The 18,673-nt window shown below is 43.1% G+C and overlaps 1 protein-coding gene across 6 annotated transcripts in view; it reads left to right on the top strand.

Annotated features, from left to right (window-relative positions):
• Positions 1-18,673, top strand: part of ZNF335 (zinc finger protein 335) — a 1,318,033-nt gene that overhangs the window by 947,049 nt on the left and 352,311 nt on the right. For 5 of the 6 annotated variants that reach the window (XM_044090241.1, XM_044090238.1, XM_044090240.1 and 2 more), the window contains one exon: positions 4,661-4,796. In XM_044090241.1, the coding sequence (XP_043946176.1) occupies positions 4,661-4,796 (136 nt within the window). The remainder of the gene's footprint in view (positions 1-4,660; positions 4,797-18,673) is intronic. The other variant, XM_044090239.1, reaches the window with a different exon arrangement.

The following is an 18,673-nucleotide window of genomic DNA, read 5'->3' as shown; positions in this document are numbered from 1 at the left end:
CGGATTTTTTCCCCTGACAATCATGATTGCCTAGGGTAGAAGCTGTATGGGGATAGGTGTTCTTTATGGTTTTTGTCATGCAAACGTCTTGGCGATAACTGGACCGTCTGCCAAGTATTATACAGTTATTCTGCTTAACATTTCTGTAACAGCTTTTACAAGTCAAAAATAAATGTAACATCTCACTGTGACCTGGCATGAAGAAAAAAAAAATAATACTCATAGGGACAGCTCCAGGACTATATGGCATTGAAAAGCGTGCTTTATATCTGCCGAGGGAAGCATAACTCTCAATCAATTAGGGACAAATTTCTAAAGAAACAAGGGCAATCGTGGTCACTTTTAAACTTAAAACAGATTCTGTGCCTTTTATAAGGTAAACTGTATAGTGCCCGTCATCAACCACAGAACAAAACATCTTTTTTTGCGAACTGCTTAATTACACAAAAAAATATATATATATATATTACTGCAAAATCACAACGAAGACTCTGCATGATTTATGCTATAAGGGCGCCAAATGCAGCACTCTCTCAACTTGTACCCCTTCTTTGGCGCCTTGAAAATAATTGGTACTTCAGTGAAAATTAGCAGATTTAATACCTCAATGCAGATCACTGCCTTGACTGTCTTGGATGGAAGAGCAGTTTCAAAGTATTTTGTCTGACTGGTTTTAAATTGTCTTGAATCAGTAGATGGAAGATAAACTCACAATGATATCACAGCTTTCACCAACGTGCCTAAATTACAATGGAGATGCAGTTGATCGTTTTAAAAAAAAGTCATCTGACTGCAAACCTCCAATCACATCTCTGATGTACAGTATTAGGCACATTGGTGACAGGATTCTCTGTGAGACTTTTTTTTTTTTTTAAATGCAAGTCTAAAAAGGGACCGGCGTGCATCCCTGCACCCATGCCTAAATCCGTCACTGCTAAGATAACCATTGTTGCCATTTTTATACAGTTTTATACAGTTTGAGTATTTCTGGATTTCCACTGTGTTTCTCCCTTCCTCAGAGTTTCCATAGAGATGTTTCTCAACTTGTCTCTGTAACAAAATTGGCACCTTATCATTCAGTGCCATCAGTCAACATCATTACGGAGATGTGTCCTCTAGATCGTGACACTGCAGTGCAAATAAGAATTCAGCAGTGAGACATAAAGCAGCATGACCAGCCTTTTTCTTTTGCGGGTTATATTTCTTACTGTATTACACAGTGTTATTTTTCTGTCCCTGCCATCAGTTACCATGTAGTCTGGGAGCAGTGTTTCACCATCATTACAGCATCAGATACGACGACTTCCTACTCATTCTCCTGTTTTACTCTTATTGTCATTTCACTAACCATAAGACAGTTCTTCCTATGTTACTTGCATTAAGCCATTCTGTGACTGAATCACCGAGTTGTCAAGGAGCTCATATGTCATGCCCCTAGTATGTAGGTCTTCATTTTGTTTCCACTCTACCAGAGTGGCCACTCTGCTGCAAATTTGGTGTCATCCCCAAAGATGCATAATTTCCTTTACTTTCCAGCCTTACTGTAATAAAATGGTGCAGTGCCATGTAATGAGGTCTTTGTGGAACTTCTCTTTAGAGGTGAAAGTAGTATGGGGACACAACAGAAGCATTCAAATATCTCAAAGGTGTAAGCAGATTAGGAAAATCTAAGGAGAGTGAGATGTATTTCTCCTTAGTATAGACATAAAGAAATACAGAAGAATAAAACCAGCCATAAACCCACAACATATATGCTGTAAAAAGTAGATTTAATAATGCTCTGTATAAACATATACTGCATTGTACCAAGTGGGAATGTATATTTTTTGTGATTATCGGGCAGTAGATTTGAGAAGGGGTAATTTTAGAGCTAAGACTGAGATAAAGGAAACTGAATGGCAGCTAAGATTAAAAGAAGGCTGCATACACAGCTTGAATGAAACTATTAATATTAAATGTGTTCTAACTAATAGAGGATTAAAGAATTACAAATGAACCAAGTATATTTAGTCATTTTTTATAATGTTTGTAACACATAATACTTTAAATGGCAGTGTATGACTGGTCATGTGCTTGATACAGGAGGTTGTAATCACTTGCCTTTCCTCCTTGTTTTTATTCTGATGAAGTTAGGTTTTAGTACGAATGGAAGTGCTGAACATAGTTCTTAAAAGCTACTACTGCACTGGCCTTAGTGTTTGTGGTTTTATTTAAGCATGGAAGAGTGCTTTGTACAGAGTGTTGACTGTGTGTTGCAGCCATCTTGCAGATGTAGTAAATATAAAAGTAGTAGCCAAATTTAAAAATAGAATAACACAGGCCTGCCTGTATTTTAATAATACTGTAATGACCAGTGGATTCCCATGCACAATAGTATATGCTTTACAATTTAGCCAGTTAGTAAATTACCTTTTGTTTTTTTTTTTTTCATTGTACAATTTCATTTTTTCATGATAATTTGCCTTTCAGACTTTGCCAGGATTCTTGGGCATGTTTATGCTCATTAACAGAAAATAAGTTATACATCACCATCTGAAATTCAGGCATACACCATATGTTTACTTACCACCATACAGGAACTCAGTTGAATGGAAATATGTTCTCTAATGTGACACTTCTGTGAGCATCATGTTTAGTAATTCAGACCAAATCTACATGTGTCTGATGCAGCCAATGAGCCACACTTGCGAAGCCACCAATGTCTGTAGCTGTACAGGATGCCTACCCGATAAAAATTCAGAATGGTACAAGATTGTAAATTTATACAAATAAAAACTTGAGGTTTAAATTCATTACTAACTGCTCTAGGTCATGTACTTCAGTTCTTGAATACTATTGAAATGTGTGGTCCTGTCTGCATTTCTGATAGATAAAGGTTATAGAACTTAATGCCATTCCACGTATGACATGAGGTTTGGTTGGAGGGGTAATTTCCTGAATTTTTGTCTCTCACAGTCACTAATTAAATCATAAACCTAGCTAGCTGTCCTTTTCTCCATTTAGAAAATGCTAAACAGCTTCTTGTTTCTTAGAGATATTAAGTGTAGACATAAATACTTTTAACCTTTATATTATTTTCAGTCCTGAAACAGTGTAGACTTTGGTTCTCCTTTATTGAAGGATTTAATTCTTAGTCTTGAGTCATCAAAATTTTGGCAATGAGGATTCAGCACACAGAAACACCTGAGTCTTTTTTACCTGAGTTACGCATGTTTAGAATATAGTCAACTAATACCTTTTTCTGGCTACTTAAGCTGATTATGAATGCTTTATAGGAACTGAGTCTCTGTTGAGATGGGCAGCAAAGCACCATTTTTATTTTATTTATTTATTTATTTATTTTACATTTGTGTACCAGGAATGTCCAACTGGACCAGTGGCCCTTTCTCAGCAGAGGTCCGGGGAGAAAGTCTCCTTTACAAAAAAAACCACATTACAAACAATGCAAGAGGGTCTGTATTATATCTTTGAAGAGTCAGTTCACCGAATGGCATTTTACATCGAAATGCCATTCAGCGAACTCGCTCCCCCCACACTCCCTGCTAATTATATATACCGACTCCGAGATCGCACTATAGTGAGGAAAGGGCAAATTTTCCGATCTTCACTGTACTGCAATCACACTATAAACAGTTTGCTGAATGGCATTTCGATGTAAAATGTCATTCACTGAACTGACTCTTCAAAGATATAATATAGACCCATACAAGAAATCAGTAACAATTGAGAATACACAACTTTGATAAATATAGGTAGTAAATAGTTTATACGTAAACAGTAAAAATTGAGAGAGCAATATAAAATGGAAAAAAAAAGCTGACAAACTACTATGAAATAACTTATGTTATCATAGAGAAATGACTGATCAGCAGGTAAATCACGGCATTGGTGGTAAATATTTGAGATACATATATGGTATATAAACAAAAATTTAGCTGATTGTTGCTATGTTAGTGTTACTTGTTCTAAACAGTGATAGCTAAGGCAATACTGAGGTGAAGTACAAGAAGGAGGGAATTTGATGCACTGTAAGAAGCTTGAGATGGGTAGATAGAGGTAAGAGGAGTAGTGAGCTTGGGGTGGGTAGAGAGAAACTGGAATTCAGTGAGAGAAGGGATAGTGTGGAAGTTAGAATATAGTAAGAGAGGAGAATTTTTAGTTGCAAGAACGGAATGATCAGACTGGATTTAGTACAGGAGCAAAGCCAGCTGTTGGTTAGGTATTACATTTGGATGTGTTGCTAGAGTTTATTATGGTCTGAGGCATGGAATTCCAGCACATGGATATTTGTTGAGACAATAGACTTACTGTAACAATTATTTAGTTTAGTTACTTGGAGTAGTAGTTTGTTGGAGGATCTTGGTGTTCTTCTGTTTGAGTAGGACAGCATGTCTGACTGAAACAACCTGCATGTCTGATTGAAACAACCTATGTTCATTTACATAATTTTTTTCTTTCCTCCACTTATTTACTGTGTTATCCAGTGACCCCATGATACTTTGGTATGCTCAGAACTGCCAAAGGTTAAGTAAATTAAGTCCCAACAATGGATACAGGTAGTACGTTCTTTACCACAGTGTGTGTACTGCTAATGATTCTCTCTCCTTAAGCGTTATGTTTTATTGTCGATTTTGTTCTTTTTCTGTCTTGTTGACCTTAGCAGTGGAGATGTCACAAGAGATGTGCCACACACAGTCATCATGAGTGAAGAAGTCACAGCACGAGCTTTGAATGAGCATGGTGCCAGGTTTATCATGACATCCAGTGTGCCAAACGCACAGCTCCATCACATTGAGGTATGTGAATGTAGGCTTATATCTAGCTTTAATAAGTAAAACAGTTCTACATAAGGAAATATGGAATATAAATGGAGGCACAAACTACAAAGACCATCAGTAAGCCTATGGCCAAATGTAAATCTGAAGGTGGCTTTTATAAGTCTTTGACAGAGAAATCAAATATTTCCTTTTTTTTAATTGACCTCAAATTTACAGACATACACTTATAAAAGTACATAGGAATGCAAAAGAACAGTTTTTTTTTACATTTTTTACAGCAGGAATTGAGCTTATGTACTTTTTTTTATTCAGAACTGAAAATTTCATGCCAGTATCTCAAGGATGTGGACTGCTTTATTGTTTGATTTCTTGTCTTCCTACAAATGCATCTGTACTTCCAGGTAAAACTCCCCAGGATCCACACTACAGTGGAATGTTTAACTTCGTTATTCTTAACACTGAGGCTGGTTTAGTCAGCATAGTCATCTGTGGTGTCAGAGTTCCTTTACAATATTGTCAGAGTCAACCGTAGTAAAAATCATATTAAAGCAATAACATAAAATGTTATGTTGTCCATATCTCGCCTTCGTTCTTGCTGTTTGTGTTCGGAGCCGATCTTCGGCTCTGAGTCGGCCGTATACTATAGCTGGAGAGCTTTTACTGGCTCGAGGCTAGCCCCTATCCCAGCATGCCTAGCGATAGTTACCCAGATCTCATCTGCCGCTTACAGCATCGAGATTGCGAATACTGGCTCAGGCTAAATGTTTTCATTTGTTGTATTTTTGAAAGAAAATCTGTCATTTATCTTATCTAACTTGTAATAGTAGTTTTCCCCTTGGTTCTTCTACCTTCCCTTTCCCATCCGAGTGACTTGCATTTGTTGTGGACTAACAGTTTATTTTTATTTATTTTACATTTGTTGACCGGGCTAGTCCAGCTGGATAATTTCCATTTTCAGTGGAGGCCCGGGAGAAAAGCTCCACAATTAAAACAAGGTTAAACATTTAAGCAACAATGCATACATTTTAGTGTAGTAGAAAATACAGCGAAAAAAACAGGTAAAAAACAAATAGCCTAAGCTATATATTCATATTTTTTTTTTTTTTTTTTTTAGAACAGTACAGTAATTTAGTCATTTGAAATAGCAGGGAAAGATAGTGATTTTAATGTAGGGAGGTATGGCTGAAGAGCGAAGAAGTCATTTAGTCTGGATTGGTACAGGAGCAGAGCCAGAAGTTGTTAAGATGTAATAGAAGTTGTTTTTTGAAAAGTTGAAAGGAGTCTAGTGAGGTAATGTGTGGGGGGAGGTTATTCCATATTTTCCCTATGGAGTTTGAAAATAGACAGTTACCTGCTGAATTTGTAATTCTAGTTGTGGTGACTTGTACCTTTTCGGCAGATCGCAACTTTTTCAAGTTTTTGTAGGGAGTAAGGAGGTTACTGAGAGCTGGTGTTTTTGTTGGTTGATAAAGAATGATGTTAAGTTGTCAATCTCGCCTTCATTCTTGCTTGATGGGTTTGGAGCCGATCCCTCGGCTCCGACTCGGCACTTGCTAAGCTCGAGAGTCACTTTTACCAGCTCGAGGCAGCCCCATATCCCATGATGCAAGGCGGTAAGTACCCAGATCTCGTTTGCCGCTTCGCTTATGAGGTCCTCCTTTTACCAGCTCCTGGTAAGTGATTTACTAATTCGCTAATTTAGCCCCTTTTAACTTAAAAACCCATTATTGTTAGTTTTTATTTAGTTTTAAACATTTTCTGACAGAAATTTGTCTGTCTCTTCTTATTTTTAGTCAGACTTTTCCCATCCCATCCCCTGTTAGGGTGTGTGTGTGTGTTTTTAGTTATACCTTTGGGTATATTTAATTTAATTCTTTGACTGGTGTGTGTGTCTGTGTTTGCACCATGTCAAAAGAAAGGGTCTCAGGCTTTAAGAAGTGTGACTCGTGCTGTCAGAAAATGTCTCTGACAGACGGTCACACTTCTTGCCTGTACTGCCTGGGGCCTCTTCACCTGCAGGACTCCTGTGCTATTTGTCATTCTTTCAGCCAGAGAGTCCTGCAGGAAAGAAGGAATAAGTTGATACTGAGGGGCATTCTTAAGCCGGAGGGCTCTCCGGCTAAGTCGGCTCCATCCAAGACTACCAAGTCTTCCAAGGCCCAGGCTCCTGTGTCAAGCCTGCGGCCTCGGCTCCGACTCGTTCTGAGTCGAGATCGGCTCCGGCTGGAGCCGATTCTGGCTTAACCAAGCCTTCGGCACCGATGGCTATCGGTGCCGATTCTGCATCGACCACTTCGGTGTCGGCTCCGATCGGTTCCGACCACCATGTGGCTCAGGCATCGGTGTCAGCTCCGATCGGCTCTGACACCGTTACTTTTGTGGCTGTATCGGCTCCGGCTGGAGCCGATGCATCGAGGTTACCTGTCGGCTCCGATAAGTTGTCGGCTCCGACAGGTTCAATAGCTTCATCGGTTCCGATGGCTCCTTCGAGGAAGAGGTCTAGGTCTCCTTCCTTGGAGCCGATACTTTCGGCTCCGGCTTCACCTCTCCTCTCGGAACGGAGCCATCGGAGCCGATCTTCAAGGTCATCCAGGCTTTCTGACCATGACTTAGAGAGAGTGGTCAGTAGATTACTTAAGTCACAGGCACTGGCCCAAATGTTACATAGTCCGTCTCAACAGACGACTATTGGTCCACACCCCGTTGCAGTTCCTCCTTCAACTCTACCCCAGAGCTTGGAGTTGGAGTCTTCGGGAATGGTTACTGCTACGGCTGAGGGACGGATACCCCTTCTGTTCCTTCAGCCTCTACTCTTATCTCCTCTTCGAGACCTTCCTTAGAGGGATTCGGTGGCCGGGCTTCCATGGTCTCCTCCGAGGGGGTGAGTGGCATCGGACCCTTGTCCGAACCCGCTCTTCCTCTTGGAGCCTCGGCTTTGGTGAGCTCGGCTCCGACATCTGCCTCGGAGACTTCCCTTTCGGTGGTCCCTGGAGTTCCTAGCTCTTCAGAACGGGTTCTCTCGGACCTTCCTGGGAGGGGAGCATTCGAGGTGATGAAGAGTGTGCTGGCCACTGGTATCAGCCAGCAGTCTGTTCCCTTAGCTCCTCCCTCTATAGTGCCTGTTGACATCTCTGCCACTTCTCTTGCTACAGGACCCAGAGATCCTCCGCCTCAGGTTTCCCCATTGGGAATTTCCCCCTCTTCCGAGGATTCTCCTGATGTTTCGGGAGATCCTCCTAGGAAGAGGACTTGTAAGAGGAAACACGTAGACTCCCGAGTCTATCACTTCAGATACTGACTTTGATGAGTCAGAGGGATCCCCAAGATCCCCTCTGAGGATGTCTCCTTCTCAGACATCCTAGAACTCCTTAGACAGAGGGAAACTGGCCCACCAATAATCCCTCTGAGGATGAGTCAGTATACCTAGAGGCGTTTGGATCTCGGCCCTCCACCTCCTGGGTGTCTCCGCCTTTCGACCCCTTATGCAGGTTATTGCCCGAAAGGCGTGGGCTGCTCCTGACTCTGTAGAGCCAGTCCCTAGGAGGCCTTCAAAATTTATCACTGCCCGTGTGACAAGCAATTCCTCACTAAGGGTGTCCCCACTGATGCCATGGTGGTGGCTGCTGCCACCAAGAAGGAACTTGCAGATCCTTCCGTACCCGTCCATCCTCCTAATAAGGACTCTAGGACCATGGATAGGTACGGTGGCGGATGTTTTCCTCAGCGACCTTTGCTATGCGTTCGCTGAATTACCTATGTCACTTCACCAGACTCCAAAGGGATATCCTTAAGGAGCTAGGTGATGTTGTTCAGGATCCTACAGCTGCAGGAGCTCAGGAAAAAATTGCTTCGCAGCTAGGAACCCTTAATTCCATTGCAAACTCCTCCATGCGGCTAATATCATATGCTGCTGATGGAGTGAGTAGGGCCGCAGGTACAGGTGTGGCTCTTAGACGCCAAGCCTGGATGCGGCTATGTGACTTTGCAGATCCCTTTAAGGCGTCCTTCACAAATTCTCCCTTTGATGGGTCAGCTTTGTTTGGCCCTCAGGTGAAGGAAACTTTGACCAGGTGTGAGCAGGACGGCAAGACTCTTTCTGCCGTAGGAGTCCGTTTTTCCACCCCTTCTAGACCTTACCCCAAAGGACAGAAAGGTGGCAAAATGTGGTTCCGCAAATCCCAAGGAGTCACGCCGGATTCACGTGGTCAGTTTACCCCTAGAGGCAGAGGGGGTAACAACAACAGACGCCGCTCTAGAGGCAGAGGGGGTCCACAAAACCAGGGAAACAGAGAGCCTCTCTCTGACAAGCCCTTTCAGCATCCCTGAGATGTTGCCCGGCTGTCCCTCCTTGGAGGCAGTCGGGGGAAGATTATCACTGTACCCAGAAGCCTGGCATTCCCTCACTCAAGACAGATGGGTACAGTCGATCATATCCAAGGGTTACATAATTCCTTTCGAGGAAAGTCCTTTCCCCTCAAATTCCCTTCCAGATGTACCACCCGGTCTAAGGGAAATTGCAGAGTTAGAAGTCTCAAAACTACTGCAAAAAAGAGCCATTCAGCCAGTTACAACAGACCATTCAGAGCCGGAATCTACTCAAGGTTCTTTTGGTCCCCAAAAGACGGGAGACTGGAGACCAATATTGGATCTCAGCAGACTCAACAAGTCTGTGAGGAAGACAAGATTCGAATGGTCACTCTTCAGTCAATTCTGCCCTTCTTACAGAAGGACAACTGGATGTGCTCAATAGATCTTCAGGATGCGTACTATCACATCAAAATTCACAGACGCTCCAAGAGATTTCTCCGCCTTCGGCTGGGGTGCAGTCATTTCCAGTGCAGAGCCCTGCCCTTTGGTCTCACTACAGCCCCAGAGTGTTCACCAAATGCATGGCAGTGGTCACGGCTCACCTGAGACGTCAAGGATTCCAGGTGTTTCCGTATCTCGACGACTGGCTCCTGTCAGCCACCACCAGGCATCAGCTTATTCAAGCCAGGGATTACACAATAAATCTTTGTTCTCATTTGGGCATCTCGATCAACTTGAAAAGTCATCCTTATCGCCCTGCCAGTCTATTACTTTCATAGGCGCAAACTTAAACACTGTTCGGATGTCAGCTACCCTTACAGATCAAAGAGTTTCAGACATTCAGAGTCATGTCAGGATCATTCTAGCCAACAAGAAAGTACAGGCCAGAATGGTTCTAAAGGTATTAGGCCTCATGGCTGCGGCCATTACTCTTCTTCCCTGGCTCGCTTCTACATGCCTTCTTCAGTGGATGCTGTTCACACAGTGGTCGTACCAACAACTTCCAATGCGTCACCAGATTCTGGTGACACAGACTTGCAAAGATCATCTTGCTTGGTGGATCACATCTCCTCAGGTTCACCAAGGCAGACACTTTGTACCCCATCCCGATAGCCACTGTCACCACGGATGCCTCCCTGATCGGGTGGGGGTCATTATCAGGGCAGGATGGTTCATGGGGCGTGGCAGCCGCTCAAGTACCATCTGCACATAAATGTCCTGGAGATGAGAGCAGTGCTTTTAACGTTGCAAGCCCTCAACGACTTTCTTCCCATAGGGACAATTGCAGTCCACACAGACAACATGTCTGTAGTTTGGTATATCAACAAACAGGGCGGAACCAAGTCCTACCCCTTGTGTCGAAGCGCTCAGACTATGGCAATGGGCGATCTCCTCTCATCGGTTTCTGGTAGCAACGCACATCCCTGGGAAAACCAACATTGTAGCGGACAGATTGAGCAGAGCTATTCTCATGCCTCACGAGTGGTCTCTCAAACAATCTATAGCGGAAGAGATATTTCTGGAATGGGGTCGTCCATGTTGCAATCTTTTTGCTACTCCCCAAAACAGCAAATGCCCAGACTTCTTCTGTCTCTTCCCTCTACCAGGCCATCCCCCCAGAGACGCTCTGACCCAGGATTGGCCCCAGGGACTTCTTTATCCTTTCCTCCATTTCCTCTGATCCCTCAAGTTATCCAGAAAGCTACCGTTTTGAGAGCCAAATTGATTCTCATTGCCCCTTACTGGCCTCGACAAGTTTGGTTCCCGTTCCTCCATCGTCACCTTTTGGTGCAGCCGTGGCATCTGGACCCAGTGCCAGATCTTCTGATTCACCAATCCGGTCAGCTGCACCGGTCTATCCCTTCTCTCAACCTCACAGCATGGTTGCTCCACTTCCTTCCTTAGCCAGGCTTCCTTTGATCTCTAACTCAGTTAGAGACATCATAGTAGCTTCTTTAAAATCCTCTACCAGGAGGATTTATACAAGCAAATGGAAACGTTTCTCTTATTGGGCTAAGGCCAAGAATATTGATCCTTTCACTGCCCCTGTTCAGGCAGTCCTGGACTTCTTAGCAGAGATTTTTCATGCAGGCTCCTCTTCTTCCACAGTCAGAGTTCAATTGGCTGCTATCTCCAACTTTCATGTCGGGGTCGCAGATCATAATATTATGTCCCATAGGCTCTGCAGGGCCTTCTTGAAAGGAATTTTCCTACTAAAGCCTCCAATCAGGAATCCTCCTCCTCAGTGGGATCTAAATTTAGTGCTGACATCCTTGATTCTTCCCCCCTTTGAGCCAGCTGTTTCTTGTTCCTTGAAATTTCTTTCTTGGAAAACTTTATTCCTAGTGGCTATTACATCGGCCAGGAGGGTGTCTGAACTTCATGCTCTATCGGTTCGACCCCCCTATTTGGTTTTTCACAAAGACAGAGTATCTTTGAGAACTAATCCGACCTTTTTGCCTAAGGTCGCTTCAAAGACCAATTTGAATCAATCCATTGATCTCCCTGTATTTTTCCCAAACTATTCAGACAGAGCCGAACAAAAACAACATTGTCTTGATGTCCACCGTCAACTCAGATATTACTTGGACAGAACAAAAAAATTTAGGAAATCTGATCAACTTTTTGTTTCCTATGCGGATAATAAGAAAGGCCTTCCTGTTTCTAAAGTGACCATGTCCAGATGGCTTTCTTCGGTCATCTCTGAAATTTATCTGCTCAGGGGAAAACAGCTGTGCTCAAAACCTAAAGCACATTCAACTAGGAGCTTAGCTACTTCTACAGCCTTTCAAGCTAGACTTCCTTTAGACACTATTTGTGCAGCGGCCACTTGGGCCACTCCTCACACTTTTGTTTCCCATTACAAATTGGATTTGGCCTCCAGGGACAGAGCCAGTTTTGGCTCTACAGTCCTCAAGAGTCTGTTCCATTGAGCCACCCAGGATAGAGGTGCTAGGACCGGTCCCATCAAGCAAGAATGAAGGCGAGATTGACAACTTAACATTAAGAAGCTACGTACCTACCATAACGCGTTCCATGTTAGTTGTCTTCTCGCCTTCTTTCTTCGACCCTCCCTCCTTCCCCAGGCCTGGACAGACCTTATTATAAGAAATTATTATGCTGAAGACCATTCAGACCTGGTCCTTCTTCCATCCTGTAAGTTTTCTTTCTTCCTTTGGAAGTGTTTTATGCTTGGTGCTATTGCCCTTTGTCATCAAACGAGATCTGGGTACTTACCGCCTTGCATCATGGGATATGGGGCTGCCTCGAGCTGGTAAAAGTGACTCTCGAGCTTAGCAAGTGCCGAGTCGGAGCCGAGGGATCGGCTCCGAACCCATCAAGCAAGAAAGAAGGCGAGAGAAGACAACTAACATGGAACGTTATGGTAGGTACATAACTTCTTATTATGTGTAATTAAGAGTTGTTGATAGATAAGCTTGTTAGGTAGTTCTAACCATTGTAATTGTTTTAAGTTATTACAGTGGTGAGTTCTGTACTGGGATGCTGTGGCAAAACGGGCTATATTATGATAGGATGTAGTTAGTTTTTTCAGGTTACCTTTAGAGAGATTGGTGTAAATAGAGGAAGCATACAGTAGGGTGGAGATAAGATGTGATTGAGCTAAGGTGGTCCGTTCTTCTGGAGTAAGGAAGGGTTTTATTCTGTACAGTGAACCTATCTTTTTATTTACTGCTTTTATAGTGTTATTGATATGACAATCATAGTTAAGATTATTATCAATAGTAACACCAAGCAGTTTGGTAGTAGAGTCTGGGGAGATAAGAGAATTGTCAGCTGCAGTAATAGTAAAATGTAGTTGAGGAGATTTGTGGGTAGGTGAGAATAGTAATAGTTTTGTTTTCTTGGAGTTGAGAAGGAGACATCTTTTGAGAACCATTGTTCAACAGTTGAAAAGGTAGATTGTGTGAGTGACTGGAGTTCAGATTGGGTGGGAGCTGTACAGATGATGGTAGAATCATCTGCATATTGTATGCAGGTAGTGTTATGGATAGATGATTGAAGATCATTAATAAAGGTAGAGAATAAGAGTGGGCCTAATATTGATCCTTGAGGTACTCCTAAGGAGATAGGTAGTAGAGCAGATAGAGAATTTTTCCAGAGTACTGCTTGTTGTCGGTTTTCAAGGTAGGATGAGAACCACGTTAAGGAGGAAAAATCCAAGGCAAGTGAGTTTAGTATGTGTAGGAGAAGTTTATGGTTGACCATGTCAAGGCTTTTGACAGGTCTAGGAAAAGAGAAGCAGTTAGTTTGTTATTATTACGGTTACAGTTTATTGTGTTAGTAAAGGAAAGTAGTGCAGTGGTCGTACTATGTGAGGGTCTAAATCCATGTTGAGTGTTTGCTAGTAGGTTATTTTGAAGGAGATGGTTAAGTAGTTGTTTGTGTATACATTTTTCCATGATTTTAGCTAGTGGAGATAATAGTGCTATTGGTAGTTAGAGAGGTCAGTGGATTTGCCTCCTTTATGTAAGGGTATGATGTGTGATATCTTCCAGATTGCTGGAAGATCACTTTCTTTTATGGATCTGTTTATTAGGATCGAAACAGGGTAGGCTATAGCCTTTGCTGCTACCTGAAGGAATTCAGCAGGAAGCTTATCTGCTGAGGGGGTAGTGGGTTTAAGTTTTTGTAAGAGAGATTGTATGTAGGAGGTGGGTATGGGTTGAAGTTGAAGGGAAGGAATGACGTTGTTGGGGTTACTTAAGATCAGTTGGGAAGCATCAGGGGATAAATGGCTTGCTAGTGTTTGTATGGAAGTAGTAAAGAAGCTATTGAAGTTATTGGCTATTAAAGAGGGATTATCAGGGTCTAGATTCTGTGGGTTAGGTGTTACTATTTTACCTGGGGTAAGTAGATGATTGATAGTAGACCAGAACCTTTTTGGTTCTTTTTTGTGGATTGCTGAAGTTCTACATAGTAGTTCTTTTTGTCTGAAATAATAGCATTTTGGTTTTGTTTCTCAGCTCTCTAAAGGTTTGATAGTCTGCTGGGTTTCTAGAGGAGCCATTTCTTCCAAGATTTATTTTTAAGCCTGATCTTTTGTTTAGTATTAGAGGTAAGCCAGGGTGCTGTTCTGGTCTTTATTCTAATGGTACGACTTGGGGCATGGTGGTTTAGGATTGTAAGGAATGCTGAGTTGAAATATTCTACGGCTTTGTTGAGAGAGAGGTGCTTTAGAGGGGTCCAATTGTATTGTGAGAGTTCTGTTTGAAATCTTTGGGGATTAAATTGTTTCTTTGAATATAGTGTTCTATGTGAGGTAGGTAAGTTTTGATGAGTTTTAGCTCTAATGACATATGTGAGGGAGTGATCGCTAAGGTCATCAGGAAGGATGCCAGTTTTGTAGCTTTGTGAGGGGAGTTTGTAAGAACCCAGTCTAAGGTGGTTTCTTTTTGCTTGTTTTATTTATTCTAGTGGCACTATCAATTAGTTGTTTGAAACCAAAAAGGTTTAAATGGGAAGTAGGGTTAGCATTGTTACAAGATTTCCAGTCAATGTTAAAGTCTCCAAGAAGTAGTGTTTCTTGGGGGAGGTAATTTGAGAGTTGTTCAAGAAGTTGTTCTAATGTGGGGATATTATTTCCTGGAGGCAGATAAGCACAAATGATGTTTATTGATTTAGTAGTATTAATTTGAACTCTAGAGCAGATTATTTCGACATTATTGTTTTGGGTAAGAGCAAGGTCAAGAAGAGTAAAATTCAGGTTAGATTTATATAGGATAGCTACTCCACCTCCTTTCTTGGAGGTGCGATCAAGTCTAACAATGTTATATCCAGGTGGGGTAATTTCAATATCTTTAATAGATGGTTTTAGCCAGGTTTCTGATAAGCATAGAATGTCAAAGTTGTGTACTTCTAGTAGGGCGTGTATTTGACTAACTTTATTACAGATACTGCGTATATTTAGGTGGGCCAAGGATAGTATATTTGTAGTTATAGTTGATGGAGGAAGGAGAGCTTTTATATGGTGACTGTGTGTTTCAGTAGTTGTAGGTTGAGGGCCTGGATTGGGGTGTATGTCACCGTCCTGAAGTAGATGGAGTAGTAGACCATAGTTTTGGATATGTGTTTTAGAGATGTGTCAAATACTTTCTTTGATTTAGTTTTAGTAGTTTACAATGAAATAGTCTATGGTATTTGGGAAGTAGATATATGGTTTGTGATGAGGTAGGTAAATAGGATGAAGGTAGGTATGTTGTAGGTGTACTAGTATGTTTTGAGGGAAGTGAGAGAGAAATAGTTAAGGAGTGTTCATAGGAGGTTAAGAAGTAGGTAGTAATGAGAAGGAATAATAGTAAGAAGGTGATAGGTAGTTTAAGTTGTGAGTGGAGGATAGTTGTAGACATGATAAGATAGTTGTATGTGAAGTAGGGTTTCCTGATATGTTGTAGAGGGGTGTGTGGTGGGAGTAGGGGGTAGAGTGGAAGGGGCTGTAATGGTATAGGACTTTAGTGAGCTAGTGGTGGGTTGGTTAAAGTGGTATGTAGGTGTGACTAAGTGAAGGAAGTTACACAATGTGTGAGACTGTGAATTGGATAGGATAGCAGTAGTAGGAGGTGTGGCTTGTAGAAATATAAATGTAGGACCCCTGGGGGTGGGTGGGATATGGGGGTAGGGTGGGGAGCGGGGCACACAAAGTAGACCAGAGGAGAGTGGAAAAAGTATCAGGGAAGGAAGGGGAATCAAGGCAAGAGAAAGTATCCTCGGGAGAGGATGAGACAGAGAGGTAAAGGAGGAAAAGGATTAGTATAAGGAGGGGAGAATAAAAGTGTAAGGCAGAAGTCAGTACTAATATCCCAAATAGGGATGAGAAAAGTATAACATCTAGTGGACAAAGTAGAGGCTAGAGAAGGGTTTCTCTGTGCCTTTCTGTGGCCTTCTATTTAACTTTAACTTAGAGGTTCTTCTAACTAGAGAAGAGGAGAAAGTGGAAAAGTATCAGGAGGAAGGAAGGGGGAAAAGGCAAGAGAAAGTATCTCGGGAGAGGATGAGACAGAGGTAAAGGGGAGGAAAGGAAGTATAAGGAGGGGAGAATAAAAGTGGTAGTAGCAGTAAGCAACAAGGGAGCTACCAGGCGTGGAGCTGTACTAGAAGGGGTCTTTCTCTGTGGCCTTAGGAGGGTAAAGCAGAGAAGTCAGTACTATTATCAAATAGGATGAGAAAAAAGTATAACATCTAGTGACAAAGTAGTAGTGCAGTAAGCAAACAAACAAGGGAGCTACCAGGCGGAGAGCTGTACTGAAGGGGTCTTTCGTCTCCTTTTCTCGTCTTCTAAACCCATTTAACTTAGAGGGTTCTTCTACAAAGTAGACCAGAGGAGAGTGGAAAAAGTATCAGGGAAGGAAGGGGGAATCAAGGCAAGAGAAAGTATCCTCGGGGGAGAGGATGAGACAGAGAGGTAAAGGAGGAAAAGGATTAGTATAAGGAGGGGAGAATAAAAGTGTAAGGCAGAAGTCAGTACTAATATCCCAAATAGGGATGAGAAAAGTATAACATCTAGTGGACAAAGTAGTAGTGCAGTAAGCAAACAAGGGAGCTACCAGGCGTGGAGCTGTACTAGAAGGGGTCTTTCTCTGTGGCCTTTCTCGTCTTCTAAACCCATTTAACTTAGAGGGTTCTTCCTTTTTTCTTGCCTTCTTTCAGGTTTAAGGAGTTGCCGTTTAAGTTAGAGGCTGTCCTTAAGTGAGGAGTTCGCCGTTTAACTTAGAGGCTCTCCCCCTTTCCCCTTTCTCTTTTTTTCCTGTCTGTGTTTAAAAAAAAGGGGGGGGGATTTTTTGCCTGTTATTGGCTAGTTATTTCTTGTTGGTAGCGCTTTTGTCTTTGGCTAGCTTAGATACTGCTGTTCGACATTATGTCGAAAGACTCTGCCAGGGAATCAAAACCTTCAGGTTTCAAAAAGTGCGATTCGTGCTGTCAAAAGATGTCACTTACAAATGGACACACGAGTTGCATGTACTGTTTAGGACCTGTTCACCTGCAGGATTTGTGTTCGATTTGCCATGCATTTAGTTCACGAGTCCTGAGGAAAGAAAGAACAAATTAATCTTAAGAGGTTTACTGAAGGGCCCATTTGATGCTGCTATGGAGGGGACTCAGCCAGCCACAAAACTGGAGAAATACAAACCTTCATCTTCTTTGGCTCCGAGTTCAGATCCGTCTAAAGAGAAGGGCAAGCTACAAGCTAAGTTGGACCCTTCTGACAAGACACTCTCACCTACAGCTCCATCTGTACTTTCGGGCCATCCCAGATGGAAATGGTGCCGACAACCCAACCAGCATCTGTCTCGCTCTGACTCCTCTGAGTTCGGAGCCGGAGTGTATGGATGTTGTAGTGGTAGAACCGTTGGTTCCGATAACTTCTGGTCTTTCTGTTCCGACTACCACTCCCATCTCCTCAACACCCCCTTCTGTCACGGGATCTGGGAGCCGATGCTCCCTTGTCTGCTCCGAGGAGGGGGAGCGTCATCGCACACTTGTCTGACCCTACTCTCCATCTCGGAGTTTCGGAGCAGGTCAGCTCGGCTCCTACATCGGCCTCGGAGCCGTCGCCCTCGGTTCATAGGAAGTCTTCGTCTTCTTCGGAACTGGAGATTCTTTCGGGTCAGGACCGCAATGCCTTCGAGGTGATGAGCGTGCTCTCTGCTGAGACAGCTCCACCCTCGGCTCCTTTGTCTTCGGTGCTGGTGTCTGCCTCTGAACCTCCTCCTCCCCCCAAGCCTAGGGAACCCATGCTCCAGTACGCCCCATTGGGTGATCCCACCTCTTCCGAAACCTCCCCTGATCACCCCTCAGAGGAGGTCCCTCAGAAGAGGACTTGCAAGAGGAAGCATGTGGACTCCCCTGAGTCATTGACATCAGACACAGACTTGGATATCTCAGAAGGGTCCCCCTCTGAAGATGTCTCTTTTTCAGACATCTTAGAGATCCTTAGAGGGGTGACTGGAAGTCCCTTGCCCCTTCTGAAGATGAGTCAGTGTACCTGGATGCATTCGGTTCCCGACCCTCCACCTCTTGGGAATCTCCGCCTTTCAACCCACTATTGCACGTAGTGAGTCGAAAGGCATGAAGTTCTCCAGACACAATGGAACCAGTTCAGCGGAGGCACAATAAATTCATAACAGCCCCTGAAGACAGACTCTTCTTATCCAAAGGTGTTCCTGTTGATGCTATGGTGGTGGCGGCAGCCACCAAGAAGGAATTAGCGGAAACTTAATCTGTCAGTCCACCGAATAAAGAGTCTTGTATGATGGACAGATATGGGAAGCATATGTTTTCTTCAGTGACCTTTACACTCAGGTCGCTGAACTGTTTGTCCCACTTTACAAGGCTTCAAAGGAATCTCCTCAAAGAGTTAGGAAATACCTTACAGGATCCTACAGCTGCGGGAGCCTCGGACAAGGCAGCTTCTCAGCTTGCAACCTTGACTTCAGTGGTTGACTCCTCCATGGGCTAATTTCTTACACAGCCGATGGGGCGAGCAGGGCAGCAGGCACAGGGGTAGCCTTGGATGTGCTTTTGTCATTTTGCGGAGCCCTTCAAGTCTTCCTTTACCAACGCCCCCTTTG

The sequence above is a fragment of the Protopterus annectens genome, chromosome 12.part0, assembly GCF_019279795.1.
Source record: "Protopterus annectens isolate FY-2018-M chromosome 12.part0, PAN1.0, whole genome shotgun sequence".
Lineage (NCBI taxonomy): Eukaryota > Metazoa > Chordata > Ceratodontiformes > Protopteridae > Protopterus > Protopterus annectens.
Note: the sequence above shows the minus strand (reverse complement) of the source record. Positions and strands in the feature narration are given on the sequence as shown.